The sequence below is a fragment of the Thamnophis elegans genome, chromosome 2 (genome assembly GCF_009769535.1).
Source record: "Thamnophis elegans isolate rThaEle1 chromosome 2, rThaEle1.pri, whole genome shotgun sequence".
Lineage (NCBI taxonomy): Eukaryota > Metazoa > Chordata > Lepidosauria > Squamata > Colubridae > Thamnophis > Thamnophis elegans.
Genome location: NC_045542.1, coordinates 29997144 through 30012132, shown reverse-complemented (window position 1 = coordinate 30012132; position 14989 = coordinate 29997144). Strand labels below are relative to the sequence as shown.

General features: G+C 41.0%; 1 protein-coding gene across 2 annotated transcripts in view; it reads right to left on the bottom strand.

The window, feature by feature from the left end:
* DIP2B (disco interacting protein 2 homolog B) overlaps positions 1-14989 on the bottom strand; it is a 200785-nt gene that overhangs the window by 24598 nt on the left and 161198 nt on the right. Inside the window, exons 15-24 of one of the 2 annotated variants that reach the window (XM_032210327.1) lie at positions 12682-12775; positions 12128-12247; positions 10014-10128; positions 8559-8698; positions 7419-7555; positions 5452-5532; positions 4540-4667; positions 3130-3244; positions 1499-1700; positions 834-946 (exon numbers count right to left, since the gene is read on the bottom strand). In XM_032210327.1, the coding sequence (XP_032066218.1) occupies positions 834-946; positions 1499-1700; positions 3130-3244; positions 4540-4667; positions 5452-5532; positions 7419-7555; positions 8559-8698; positions 10014-10128; positions 12128-12247; positions 12682-12775 (1245 nt within the window). The remainder of the gene's footprint in view (positions 1-833; positions 947-1498; positions 1701-3129; positions 3245-4539; positions 4668-5451; positions 5533-7418; positions 7556-8558; positions 8699-10013; positions 10129-12127; positions 12248-12681; positions 12776-14989) is intronic. The other variant, XM_032210328.1, reaches the window with a different exon arrangement.

Here is a 14989-nt window from a genome sequence, read left to right as displayed (position 1 = left end):
CATGTGGCCGGCATGATTAAACACCGAAGATGCATGGAACGCTGTTACCTTCCCACCAAAGGTGGTTCCTATTTTTCTACTTGCATTTTTACATGCTTTCGAACTGCTAGGTTGGCAGAAGCTGGGACAAGTAACGGGAGCTCACTCCGTTACACGGCACTAGGGATTCTAACTGCCAACCTTTCTGATTGACAAGCTCAGCATCTTAGCCACTGAGCCACCGCATCCCTCTAATGGTATTGAGGTAAGGCTTGGCTGCACCTGTCCAGGACCACAATCCAATCCAATGATACAGATCTCTTTCACACCCATTGAGTGACTGTACATGTGCGGTATAATATTGCCTTACATTCATTAAGCCATTAACTACTTGCCTAAGCAAAGAGGCAGATATCCTTTTGTGAGTAAGAGAATGACATCAATGATTCTTAGAATTTAAGGAGCAGGAGAAAAGCACACATAGAAACAAATCCGCGATGAGGTTTAGCAACAATGGCTAGGAATATTACAGCATTTTTATTTCAGAAGTTGGCAACTCTTGGCTTTATTTTAAAGAATTATGGAAGTGACAGTTCAGACTCAGGTTAGAGCAATCTGTTACTATGCTGTTTGCTCTTTGTGGGAAATGAAAAGAAACAATCAGACCATAAGCTAAGAGTCTTGTATTGGCTCGGGTCTTACCCAACATTGGCTTCCGTTCCTTCCCACAACTTTTGATACACGGCTATCTGATTTTGAAAAGATGCATTTCCCAACATAAAAAGTAACCACCATGCTTCCTCATTCGTGAAAGGGCCAAGAGGAAGTCTGGAAAGTATGGCAGAGATACTCACTTTTCTCACCAGGTCGTTCTCTTCTATCTGTCCCAGATCCCTCCCAGAGGCCTGTGCAATACGCTTCCCTGCAACCAGGTTCCCCACCATCACAGAGGCAGGACCAACACCTGCTGGCACATACCAAGGTATAAACACTTAGGAAAAGTAGGCCACTGACAGTATTATGCATCAATAAAAAATTACAACGTAAGTGTCATGAAACATTTTTCTTGCTTAAATCATGTATTTACTTTTAATTCCAAATGAGCTTTGCATCAGAAAAAAAAATGCTTGCAAATAATAGGGTCATGTCTGATGCACAACTTTAGAGCCTGTCCATTCACCTGCCCCCGTGAAGATGTGCCCCCAGCTACTTATCCAGGAATTAACTCAGCCCCACTCAGTAGTGAAATTCATTTTTTTTTACTACCAGTTCTGTGAGCGTGGCTTGGTTGGCGTGGCAGGGGAAGGATATTGCAAACTCCCCATTCCCTCCCCACTCTGGGGCCAGCCAGAGATGGCATTTTCCAGTTCTCTGAACTACTCAAATTTTCCACTACCGGTTCTCCAGAACCTGTCAGAACCTGCTGAATTTCACCCCTGGCCCCACTCCTTTTCCATTATGACATTTTCACCTACACCAAGAACTTTTAATCCTCTTAAGGAAAGTTTTGTCTAATTACCTGGTTGTTTCTGCCTGGGTTTTGGCAGATTGGTTACACACGTGTGTGGGCACATGAGAATGTTACATGGATGCAATGACCCTTCCAGGAAGTGCTGTTTGGTTTGAGATATATGAATCCCTCCCAGAGGAGTTTTTGGCAAAGTATTTGCTGGAACAAGAGCGAGGCAATATACTCCAACTTGGTGAATGCTGTCAATTGCCTACGAATCAAGAAAACAAAGGTTGACATTCCAGAACTATGAAGAGCTATTTGTATTTTTCTAGATAGCTTTAGAAAGGAGTAGACTAATTGGCCAAGTACTGAAAAATAAGTTGTTTTAAAAAAGCCTTTACAAGTTGTCAACTTACAAGAAGTTGCTTAGTGATTGCTTGAAGTTACAATGGAGTCCCCCCAAAAGGACTTACAACTCAGACTCAAACTTCTCATGGCTATCCCCCCCACCCCATGGTCACATGATAACTAAATTTTGAGCAGTCAGCAACTGGTTCACATTAATGGCAGTTTTCAGTGTTCCATGGTCATGTGATCGTTATTTACAATGTTTTATGTTTTTTTGTAAACTGGTATTTACTTCTAGTTAGTGGTAAAACCACTTGTGTAGGAGATGACCAGGCTGAGCAGTCAAATGCTTTGTAATTTATGAGTCCCTGTGTGCCTGCAAAAGATCTAAGTCGAGCCCACCTTGAATGTCTCTCTTACCTCCAGCGTATTTCCCTCAACGGCCAGTTGGTCAATGATTCTTGTAGACAGCTTAAGCTTTCAATAAATCTTTATACTCATTTGAACTGCCTGAATCTCCTGATTCCCCTGCTGCTTGACAGATTGTGGGCAGTGGCTTTGCTTAAGGATCATGGCATTTGCTTAACAACCATAATGCCATGGCAAAAAATATTGCAAAATTGGTCATGATCCAAGGTGGGTTCCTACCAGTTCGGGCAAGTAGGTAGTAACTCGGTCTCCCACGCCCCTGAACCAGTTCTATCGCCGGTGCTGCCATCTTGATTTTAGGTTCTGCCCATGCGCAGAACAATCTTCATACGCAGAAGTGTAATTTCTTTCCTTTTCTAACATTGTGCCCATGCACAAACCTTTTTAGGTGCAAATGTGCATGCACATGGAGCAAATTTTTTGTGCACCAAACCAGCAGTAATACCGGCAGCAACCCACCCCTGGCCATGATCACATGATCATCTGTTTAACAACTGCCACGATTCATGACTCCTGATTCTGGGCTCAGTTATGATTGTAAGTTGAGGACCTGTAATTGCAATTAATATTGTACACTGCCCAAGGCCTCAAGGAAATGGACTTAGAAACATGAAATATAAATAAATAATATGCAATTGGACTAAAACGTATTAGCAGATATTTACAGAAGGAACTTTCTACATGCCCAATTTGTGATGCAATACAAATGCGAAAGCACATGAAATGAGAAATTGAAGAAGATGGGATCATGGTTAGGGTGAGGTGCATTCAATTTTGAGAGACTGTCTCATAAGGATCAAAAAATTCCACTCCTACTACTCATAATGACTCTGTTGTACATGAAAGCGTACAGGTCAATGGTGGCTACTGCCCATCTATTAAGAGAGAGAAAAAAATAAGCTGTCCTAGACTAATCTGACCTGCAGTACACGACTCATCCACTGAAAACTATCTTCTTCAGAAGCATCAGGCCGTTGTTCAGCTACCACCACAATCCTTTCATCATAAAACACAGTGACAGAGAACACAGCAATCCTAAAAAGAAACAGAAAAGAGGTTGTATGGATGGGCTCTGTTTGCCTTACAGAGTTGGGTGATCAGCTTTATCCCAAATAGTGTCTGGGAGATATGCAGAAAACCAAAACTGCACGAGATTACCAAATGTTAAAGCACATTAAGAGTAAAGAACATGAATTCTCATGAAATGGGATGGCATTACGAAGTTTCAGTATTGACAGCAGGGTGATGTCCTCACCACATCCTTTGCTTGTACAAATCCTTGGCACTATATTTTTGGGGGTTGTTTTATTTTATTTTTGTTTCAATCAAACAGATGGCAGCCTGCAACACTAATTGCCACATATTTTGGACTGATATTTTAATGAAATAAAAATAAAGAAATCTGTTATCTGTACCAGAATTATTAAAGCTGTCAATTCAAAGTGGGGGAAATGGGGAGGTCATAGGTAGCAGCCATCCCCTTAGCAATGCTGGCCTGTGTTTATTCCGTATAAAAAAGGGGGGGAAATTTCTGAGAGGTCCCTGGTGCTCCCTCAGATTGTTTGTTTTCTTGAAGATACTTCATTACCCTAACTAGGTAATGTCATCAGTGCCACCGGTAGTAAGGACTGCTGTTTGCTGTCAGTTTATACTTTGGTGTCTTGCCTGTCTGTCTTGGTGGGCGGGGGCACTTACGACATTCTTTGGTTGAGCTGTTTACTGATGGCTCTAGCAGTTTCTTGACTGGGGTATTGCTTACTTGACTGTTGGTCTGAAGTTAACCTTGGAGATAATCTATGCTTATCTGGGTGCTGATTATGGATGGAGAGATGCTGGAGCCTTTTTGTTCTCTTTGGGACTGGTCTTTTTCTACTGCATTTTTTGAGGGGGATGGTGGCAAAAAATAAAATGATTTCTGTCAAATGTTTGGGGAGAAAGGGAATGTTTTCATAGGAAGATGCAGTTCTTCACTTATTAATCCTACTGCAAGTCTAGATGGAGATTTTTAAAATCATCGCGCCCCCCCCCCCTCCATCCCGTGTTTTGCTGGGTTGCCTGAACTGCAGACCATTCTTGGTGAAAGCTGGAATGGCAAATGGCAGATTCTTCTTTGCTTCTTGTTTTTCAGGATGGGAGATACTGAGCCAGGAAGACATTAAGAAAGGAAACCCAGCCTGCTCTCAGTAGAAGATAAGAATCTGCCATTTAGATGACAAAGAGACTGCTTTGGATTCATAGAAGAACATTACTAATTGAACAGCCTGATTCCAGCAATCTACCATCAAAAATATAATGTTATCATAGTATTATTTAGAGAGATGTAGACTAACCTTCCTCTGTAAACTGTCTTTAGGGATTCAACTGCCAATCCGGTGGCCACAATGTCATCAGCATTATGTCTGCGTCCACTAACAATGAGCATCCCATCAATTTTTCCAACCACAAATACCAGACTGCCCTATAAAGAGAAAAAAAAGAAAAGAAAAAAAAATGCCCATCACAAATGTCAAGTGCTTCCCTTCCCTTTTATAAAATGTCTATTACTATTTTAACCATCATCTAACTTTGCTGGAATGTAAATTTCCCCCTTGCACCCCTTGCTTCCACACCCTAGAAATCTCTACGTTAAAAAAATAAATAAATAAGCATTTACTATTTATGACACATAGAAGAAAATAAATCCAGGCAAAAGAACACAAGACTGTTTATAAAGGCTTATGGGCGAATGGTAATGAGTTGCCCTACAAAAAGCAGAAATTGTAGCACTGGGCTAATTTCTAAATCATGTACCAAGATTATTCCAATTTAAAAGCACAGAATGTGTATTAGTCAAAATATGATATGCTTCTGTATTCTGTATATGGTGGGAAAGGGAGGTCTTTTCCTCCTTGTGGTTGCTACTGCGCAGACAATGAAGGAATAAGGATGTACCAAAGCTCCTAGTTACAACTTATATATCTGAGAGCAGGAGGGGCTCGGTTAACAATATGTGTATAGTCAATAGTTAAACTCGGATTCATGTTCCATTTTATGCAGTTTATTCCAGGTTCATAGGATCAACTTGTGAAATGCCACTGTGCAAAGCAGTGAATAACTCTATGCATATGTTGATGACAAAGGCTGTGAAGTGTACTTCTGGGCTCTAAAGAAATGGAGGATAAGAGAGAACTCAGCATCAACCTAAAGGTTGACGCATAACAACAACAACAACAATAATAATAATACAGGCAATTGAAACGTACAGGCCCAACAAACCCCAGCAAGCCAGATCGTACAAAAGGCACATCTCCCACAGGAGAACCAGCTGAATTCACTGGGAAGACCTGGAAGAAGAGAAAGATTGTTGGTGATCAAACAGCCAAAGCATTTTTGCCTGGAAAAAGACAAAAGAACTGAACAATCTGTTCTTTTTACTGTAGCACCTTTATCAATTTAATCACAGCATTGACATTTTCCAGAGCCAATTAAAAACCCTGAAAACAAGCAAGTTAACAAAAAGTCTTCACAGTTAGGCACAATAAAATTGGAGACCAGAAAAGGATTCCAGACAAGGTGAGCTTCTTCCTTGCAGAAGTCTCTCCTTGGGTATGTGTTGTGGCCCGGCAGGAGCCATTGGAGCTGCCACCAGACTCCGACAGCGAGGGGCCCTATGAGTCAGCCCTGGAGGATGTGGAAGACCTTGGACAGGGTTCCGACTCTGAGCAGGGCGCAGAGAGACTGGTTGGCCACCAGGTGGCGCCTGAGCCTTGGATCAGTGGGGAGGAGAAAAGAGAGAGTGATCCAGAATCCAACTGTGAGTTGTTCTGGGATGCCCATCGAAGGGCTACTCAGCGTCAAGAACAACTACGTAATTACAGGAGGTAATTACGCTCAGCTGATGGTCATTAAACTCCTCTCCCAGACTATAAAAGAGACTGCTTGTGCCATGCCTTTCTTGCAGAAGTCAACGTTTGGGACTAAAGAGAAACAAACTTGGCAGGCTGGATTGCTGCCAGAGTTTGTTTGCATTGCTGCCAAGGTTTGTCGGACTTGCTGCCTAAGTCCTTATCTATTTGTTTATTTGGCTTTCAGCCACCGAGAGTCTGGTCTTGTTAATTAAAGGACATTCCATTTTACGCTTGTCTCGGCTTTCGTTACTGGACGGAGGAGGGGGTCAGAACAGGTATCTACAATTATCCTGAACAGAACCCTAAATTGCAAAAACTTCATTTTCAGAAGAAATTAACAAGGGACGACTTGCCAGCAGGAATATGTTGGCAAGGTAAACAGAGGACTAAGGAACCACTGTTCACAGATTAGGAAGTTTCTGTATTTATTCCCATTGTACTTGTTTTTTTCTTAACAACCAGAATGAGAAATCTCCTGCTGTTAAGAAATGCTTAATATTTTGATGGTGCCCAACTGTGCAATTAATTAGTTTTACAGGATAGACATCCAATGTAAAAATGTAAGACTTATAATACATCAGAAAAAATTCTTATGTAAATATATTATGCTCAATAAACTTCCTTCCAGCATGTTAAAACATCAGCAGAATGCCCATTCTAAATTGGCTTCAAAGTGATTAACAACACTTAAAAGTCACAATTCAGGTGGATGATTAATTTGCTCATTTTAAGTAGTACTTCTGATTCGTATTAATAGTATGCTGTCATATCATAAAAATATTTTTAACTTTAACTATAAACAAATCAGTGGACTTGCTGGTGTTGCTTAATATGAAACCTGAAAGCCCTTTGCCTCCCCAGTTATTGCTTAAATAGTGAAAATTAAGCTGGTATAATTTAGCTATTGAGAGCACAGATAACACACTTGAAATCTCAGCTCAAAGAAAGCTTCAGAAAATAGCAATAGCACTTAGACTTATATACCGCTTCACAGTGCTTTACAGCAGTTTAGAGAGTCAGCATATTGCCCCCAACAATCTGGATCTTCGTTTTGCTGATCTCGGAAGGATGGAAGGTTGAGTCAACCATGAGCCTGGTGAGATTTGATCTACCAAAATGTAGGCAGTTGGCAGTCAGCAGAAGTAGCCTGCAGTACTGCATTCTAACCACTGAGCCACTGCAGCTCTTAAAACATTCACTTTCAACAATATTTACTTTCAACACTGCAAATTAGCAATACAACGGACCTGTTCCAAACAGCTAACTGAACAAAACCCGATATAGTCCAAGTCAAAACAGAAAATGCAATTTGATTGCTATACCTCAAATGTGTTCTTCGTTACTCCACTGAGCCCATAATACATCATCCCTCCTGTTCTGGCGCTAACACAGATTTCCCCAATCTCATCTGTCTTGCAAAGCTGAGGGGAGCCATCCGGCTTCACGATACACATCATTCCTAGAACAAATCACATGCTATTATGAAAGTCCTCACCTGACACAAGGACAGGAATTTAGCTGAAAATACGGAAGATATTTAAGAAGACAGGAAATGAAATACAATGGCAGCTGAATGCATTCTAAGGATTGAGTGCACAATATGTTGCCTATTATATAGAAAGCAAACAGCATATTTAAATTAATGTTAGTAGTCACAGTTGTATTTGCTGTTTAAAAAATTTGAGTCAAACAAAGCACTTGGACATTTTACTCCCCTCCTGAAAAAGCCTGCTTCTGGAATTCTGTTCATGCAAAAGCTATTTCACTTACTCTGCATATTTTCAGATTTCTGCACACAGGATAGGAGGGAGGGGCGGAGATGGAGAATTAGTTGCAAGCATGCGGGAAGACCCAATAGGACCCTAAAAGCTAGGTAATGTGAACCCTAAGCAGAAAAAAGATTAGGCAAACACAATGTCCCATTTTCTTCCTCGGTGAATTAAATAAGCCTCAAAAGACTTGAATATCCAAGTAAATGAAGAGATCTGTTGTCAGCATGCAGAGGCTCAAGAGTGCAACAGCAAAGGATTATACCCAACAGCTGGGGCTGCAGCAGTAGCAAAGTAAGCTATGTGGTTTGCATTAGGGATGCTTTACTCCTATTATTTATTTAATCTAAGCACACATTTCCTTTACTCTTCAACCAAAAAGGCTCTTAAAACGGCACACACAGTATTAATAGAAAGAAGGGAGCGCTCAAATCTACAATCTAAAGATTATATTCCATAAAACAGCCTGTGCCCATGGATGCACAGACGCAAAAAGAAGAAGGGAAAACGAAATAAAGCAAGTTTAGGTGCCGATTTTTTAAAATTCAATTGCAATTCTTAAAAGGAAACACTGTGGAGTGCAAACAATTCAGGGGGCAAGAGGATCCAAATGGAGCTTGCATCTCAGCAGGACCTTGAAGGAAGCAATCAGAGAGCCTGTGTAACTTATCGTTCCTCTCCAAGGACACTTACCACCTGGCATAACATGACCAACATCCTGTATGGTGAGAGCAGAATTCTTATCTTCTGTATTTACACGAATGACGCCATAGCTCAGACCATTCATTGATAAGATAGCTCTTCCAGGCAAAGGTGCCCCAGGAACACCAGGTCTGGAAAGAAAGGCAGATGTCATGACCACAAAGTTGTGCGAAGATGAATCAGAATCTATGAGTAAATCACTGGGTGTTTCGCCATAGGCTGGACTGAGTTTCCAACTCCCATTAATTTACAAAATCTGCAAAAAAGGAACTAATTCTGGTTTCCTACAGGAAAAAAGTTGAACTTATCTCACTTATTCTTATCCCTACGCCATAAGGTAATAGGCAGGAAGACACTGCTGGATTCCATCATTTTGAAATTATTTTCAGATAGCCAAGTTTTTCTACTCATCTGAGTGTTACAATTCCCATCAGAACCAAGTATTTGGAAAGGAACTGACACAGTAAATCCCACAGAATAATGGCTAAGGAGCCTCTTGAGCATAAATTCATTTAGGAAACACAGTTCTACTGAATGTTTGCTCTCAGGTAACAGTAGAAAAAATTGTAATCACTTGCTAGACTGTGAGAAAAGTAATTATATGAGCAAAATGTAAGGTGACAAATATCCATTTAAAAGGTAAAGGCTGCCCTGCACATGCATGCTAGTTGTTTCCGGCTCTAAGGGGCGGTGCTCATCTCTGTTTCAAAGCTGAAGAGCCAGTGCTATCCGAAGATATCTCTGTGATCATGTGGCCAGCATGACTAAATGCCAAAGGCGCATGAAACACTGTTACCTTCCCACCAAGGTGTCCCTATTTTTCTACTTGCATTTTTATATGCTTTCAAACTGCTAGGTTGGCAGAAGCTGGGACAAGTAACAGGAGTTCACTTAATTAGTGGCACTAGGGATTCGAACCACTGACCTTTCTGATCTACAAGCTCAGCGGCTTAGCCATTGAGTCACTGTATCCCTCAAAAATATCCATTACAATCTTTAAATTAAATAACAGTATGCAACAGATTTGCACAGGATATGGATAACTGGAATCCCTCCCCTCAAAAAAACCTTGCATGATATAAGTGTAAAATAAAAATACCAAGACAGAACACATTATAGATGTTTTTATAGTTCTGCAATATCATACATTCATTACAAAAACATTTTTCATTCATTGCACTTTGTTCTCCATCAGAACATTTTTATTTGTCTCTCCACTCAATGTTCAATATGGATGTATCGATCATAAACGTGTTAGAACTATTTGCCATACGAAGAGAAGACCACAGTTACTGTATTTAATAGTGAAGCAGCTGTTCAAGAAATGAATCTAATTTTAGCTTCTGAAATGCCAGATAAGAAATGATACAGTACATGAAATGGAAATGAATAGTGTCTCTTTAGCAGATAATGGAAATATCCTGGAAAAGGGAGATCCAATTTTACCTCCGGATAGCCACTGTCATTGCTTCAGGAGATGTAGCACAGGGACATATTGCCTCTGGTTTAAGCCCGTAGTTCTGGAAGAGACTCAGGAAAGCATCACACGAAGACACAGACCCTGGAAAGCAATTACATTTTTATTTGAAATAGTGAATCGGGGCTTGATAACAGAAACACAAAGGCTTCTTTAAAAGCCATGATGACTGCTATTTATAAGACCTCCAAATGTAATTTGTTTTCTAAAAGATTTAATACACTGCACATATGTGTAATTGCTGTAATAGAGTACCTCTTTCTAAAATTAAACTGCTTCATTTAATTACAATGCTGTAATGTAGACATGAACTTTGAGCATCTTACATCATCATTTGCAGAGGGATTCTCCGTAGATCAACCAGGCACAAAGCTTTAATACACTCTTGCAGAAATAAAACTGCAAGGCTGGATTATGCATCACCTTCCACCTGTTTATTTTTTCCCCCAGCATCCAAAAAGAAATTACCAGAACTAATTTTAACTCCAAATGATCGAATGCAATTCTGAATAATGGCTTGCACAGCTAGAAGCTTTTGCAGGTTCTTTCTGAATCATAAAATACCATTTCAAAGAAGAGATTGTGTCCTGTCCAGAAAAGAGCGACACACACATTTCCCTGTTGCAGTCTCCCTGCCTCCACTTGATCCAGAAATCATAACTGCATTCAAATCTCATTTCTTCCTAGCACCATCTGGGCAGACAATTCATTAAGCCCACTGAGCAGCAGGAATCCATGAAAATCTGTTGTTCATTTCTTTCAAAGACCTTTGGATCATTTCTCATGTGCAATTCAAACACTGTTAGGCTGGCCCTCCTGCTTCCTTCCCTTAGGTGGCCCATTAAAGCTACTTTGGTTCTTAAAATTCCTTTTACAGGAATATTTCCACCTTTCCCCTTTAATGATACAATTTTTATATGAATTCCGCACAAGTTTGATTGTTTCACTGAGGATTGGAAGTAGAATGCCAGCTATTCACAATCTGAGGCTAAGAAATGCTTTTATCTCTCCATCATTTATTTTACCACTGTGCTGATGCTATTCAGCATGACACCATTTAACTCTTCTTAAGACAAGGAAATGTAAAACTTGCTTCAGGGACAGTGATGGCTGCCATTTCATTCTCCCGATTTCTAGCAAAAGTGAGCTTTGTATACAAAGTAACCTCATCTTCTTATTACTCGTATATAAATATATTAAGATAAAATATAATGCTCTAGATCAGTGATGGCGAACCTTTTTTTGGCTCGCATGCCATGGGGGGGAGCACAGAGGGGTCGTGCGCGGGCGTGCCGCACCCATAATGCAACATGCAACCCCCCAGTGCGCATGCGCGCATGAGAGAAGCTCCCTCCATTTTCCCATGCTTTTTTCGCCCTCCCCTGGCTCCAGAGGCTTTATAGGAGCCTGGGGAGGGCGAAATATGGCTTCAAAAAAGGCTGAACTCAGCTGGCCAGCACGCATGCTGACAGGGCAACACCTCACATGCCCTGACAAATGGCTCCACGTGCCACCTGTGGCATGCATGCCATACGTTCGCCATCCCGGTTCTAGATGTTGGCTTCAGTGATATATATGCCCTGAACACTCAGGAAAGGTAGGTTAGAAATCCTTCATGAAATAAAAAATCAGAATCGGAGGAGGGACCTCATCAAATGCTGAGAACTGAATCAAATCTGGTAGTTCCTCAGTCTTTGATGAACAGTGTAAGTCCAAATCCTTGCACTGTTCATCAAAGACTGAAGGACTACCAGTTTAGATTCAGCATCTCAGTGTTCAATGCAAGTGTACATTATTTAAATGTTTGTCATACATTCATAAAATGCATGACAAACATTAGCCTGTATATCAGGACTGGGGAAGGGAGGAAGCAAACAGCTGTTTAACACACATTTGCCTTTCTATTTTTGTAGTTTGAAAGGAATGGAGAATGAAAAATGAATGCCCATTTTCAAGGATGATACAGTCTGTTCTTTGGTGAATGCCCAACCCTTTCACTCATCCTCTCACTCATACAGTCATTGGAAAAATTCAGGGAGAAAATCTGTTTAACAAGCAGGCAATACTATCAAGGCCTACTCACAGGGATTAGCACCATCAGTTACAATCAGCATCCGTAGGGAATTTAAGCTGACATCTCTTTGGTCTCGGTGAGCCATCATGGCCCAGTGCAAATCTCGACATTTCACCAAAGCTACTTTAGCTGCAGGAGAGAAAAGAAAGTAGAAATCAATGCACACACAGGCATATTTATGAGAACCAACCGCAAGGATGTTCTCCAAATCTGAAAAACAAATTTAATGTATGGATACTTTTTTTAGAACCATGGCAGACTTGGTTCCAAGAGGAAATGTGTTTACCAAATGGATCTAGGACTATTCGGTGAAAGAAGTAAGCAACCTGGGATAACCAAAGCAGTGGTGCAGATGGATCATGTATCCTGGTAATATGCTTTTAACTTCATAGCTCAAACCTATTGTCCCATCCCGTCCCCATCCCCCAACATCTGCCTATAAGAGAACTGGAACAGGATTAGAATTCTCTTGAGAGTTCTTAAATATCACCTGCCCCATTCATTTTTGCAGGTGCTAAAAATACTAGAGATCAATCCATCATGCAATTCAATATGTACATTACCTTTGTGAGTGTGAACCCTCTGTGCCCAAGAAAGAGGGCAGGTTTTCATCACTGCATAGGGCACGCTGACGGTGTGCAGCTTGTTCATTACACTCTGGAAAAAAACAAAAACAAAAAGCGATGCTATTTTTACCAAAACAACAACAAAAGATACCAATCTCACCCAGGAAGACAAACAACAATAACAATGCACAAATCCTGAAAGCTTTTCTGCAATTGGTTCTCCTGAAGCCATGTTTCCTGATCATCAGAAGGTTCTGTTCAGATTTGGTTCGATATTTCAAAAGCAGTTTTATTCTGCCTGCCACACTTCGTTTGCTAAAATGTCAAGTGTTGCCCCAATAAAGCAATGGTGTAGTGTGACATTTCCTACTTCAGCTGTAGTCTAGATTGGCACCAATCAAACACAAAAAACATTTCCCCCATTTCAACAGATTGACTTGGTGTAGACACGAATCCCTCAGGACCCAGTTATGGGAAAATGCACCTTCTCTACCTGCACCAGGGCCCCGAGTGGGCCTTTTCAGGCTTTTAGTGAGAATCAGAGTGATTGCTTTCTAATACAGGTAGTCCTCAGGTTATGACCACAACTGAGCCCAAAGTTTCTGATTCTAAGTGAGAAATTTATTAAGTGAGTTTTGCCCCATTTTACGACTTTTCTTGCCACCTTTGTTAAGTGAATCATTGCAGTTCTTAAATTAGTAACACGATTGTTAAGTGAATCCGGTTTCCTCATTGACTTTGCTTGTCAGAAGGTCACCAAAGGTGATCACATGACTCCGAAACACTGCAATTGTCATAAATGTGAGTCAGTTGTCACGCATCCGAAATGTAAGTCATGTGACCATGTGGATGCTACAACGGTCGTAAGTGTGAAAAACAGTCATAAGTCACTTTTTCAGAGGCATTGTAACTTTGAACGGTCATTAAATGAAATGTTGTAAACCGAGAACTACCTATATAGTTTCCAAACTCCTAAGATGGGCTTTGGCTAGCCTAATCTCCATCAGCCTTCTTTTACACAGCCTTCTTTATTATTTAGACAATGCCTTTGCCCAGATTGACTTTTTGGGATGCAGCTATTTCATGTTTCATTATAGATCATTCTATTATTATTACATGGTCATAAGTGTGATGATCTGCCCTGAGCATTATTTCACAGAAAAATCACAATGCAAACATAACAAAAGAATGCAAGAAATATACCTCAAGGAATAGAAACATCTTACTCTAACTTAGAATACAGAGGGAGGGAGGCTAACTGACAAGTGGGGAGATCCAGTGCCCATTGCCACTCTCAGCCCCCAAACCAATTCTGAGGCTTCTCAACCACCATTTGGTGGAGGAACTACTTATCCGTCAGCAATCAAAATAATTTGTGACATTTTGAGCAGGGAAACACATGAATACTATAATGGAATCTCACCAAAATAGACATCTCAGCCCTTTCCCACATATATGATGTAGCTCCAGGTTGATCCCTCTGGAGCTACCACCTTCTCAAAAAGAAAAGTTAAATGGTGTTATGGTCACCAAAAGGTTGTCCATCTCTTATTCTAAGTGAAAACATTAATTACAAGATCCCTTTTCAACTGTTCATCAGACCATGATCATGCCATTTTTAAAGACTCCGTCATTTTTAACACTAAGCCTAGTTTTAGTGGCATTGTTAAAATTGAATTGAATTGAATTGAATTTATTTAGCTTGTATGCCGCCCATTCTCGGAAGACTCAGGGCGGCTTACAAATAAGAAGGGAAGGGGAATACAAGAAATAAAAAACAACAATTTAAAAAATTCAACAACATTCATAACTTAGAATGGGGCTGGACAATTCAACAGCCCCAGTCCTGCCGGAACAGCCAGGTCTTGGTCACTTTGCGGAAGGCCGGAAGGGTAGTAAGGGTCCGGATCTCAATGGGGAGATCGTTCCATAGGGCCGGAGAAGCTACAGAGAAGGCCCTCCCCCGGGGGGTCGCCAGCCGACATTGGCCGGCAGATGGAATCCAGAGGAGGACTAGTCTATGCGATCTAATAGGTCTCTGGGAGGTGATTGGCAGGAGGCAGCCTCTCAGGTAGCCAGGTCCGATACCATGTAGGGCTTTAAAAGTAACGACTAGCACCTTGAAGCGTGTCCGGAGACCAATGGGAAGTCAGTGCAGTTTGCGGAGGATAGGTGTAACATGGGTGTACCTAGGTGCACCCACAATCGCTCGCGCAGCTGCATTCTGGACTAGCTGAAGTCTTCAAACACTCTTCAGGGGCAGCCCCATGTAGAGCATGTTACAGTAATCCAGTCTTGAGGTGAC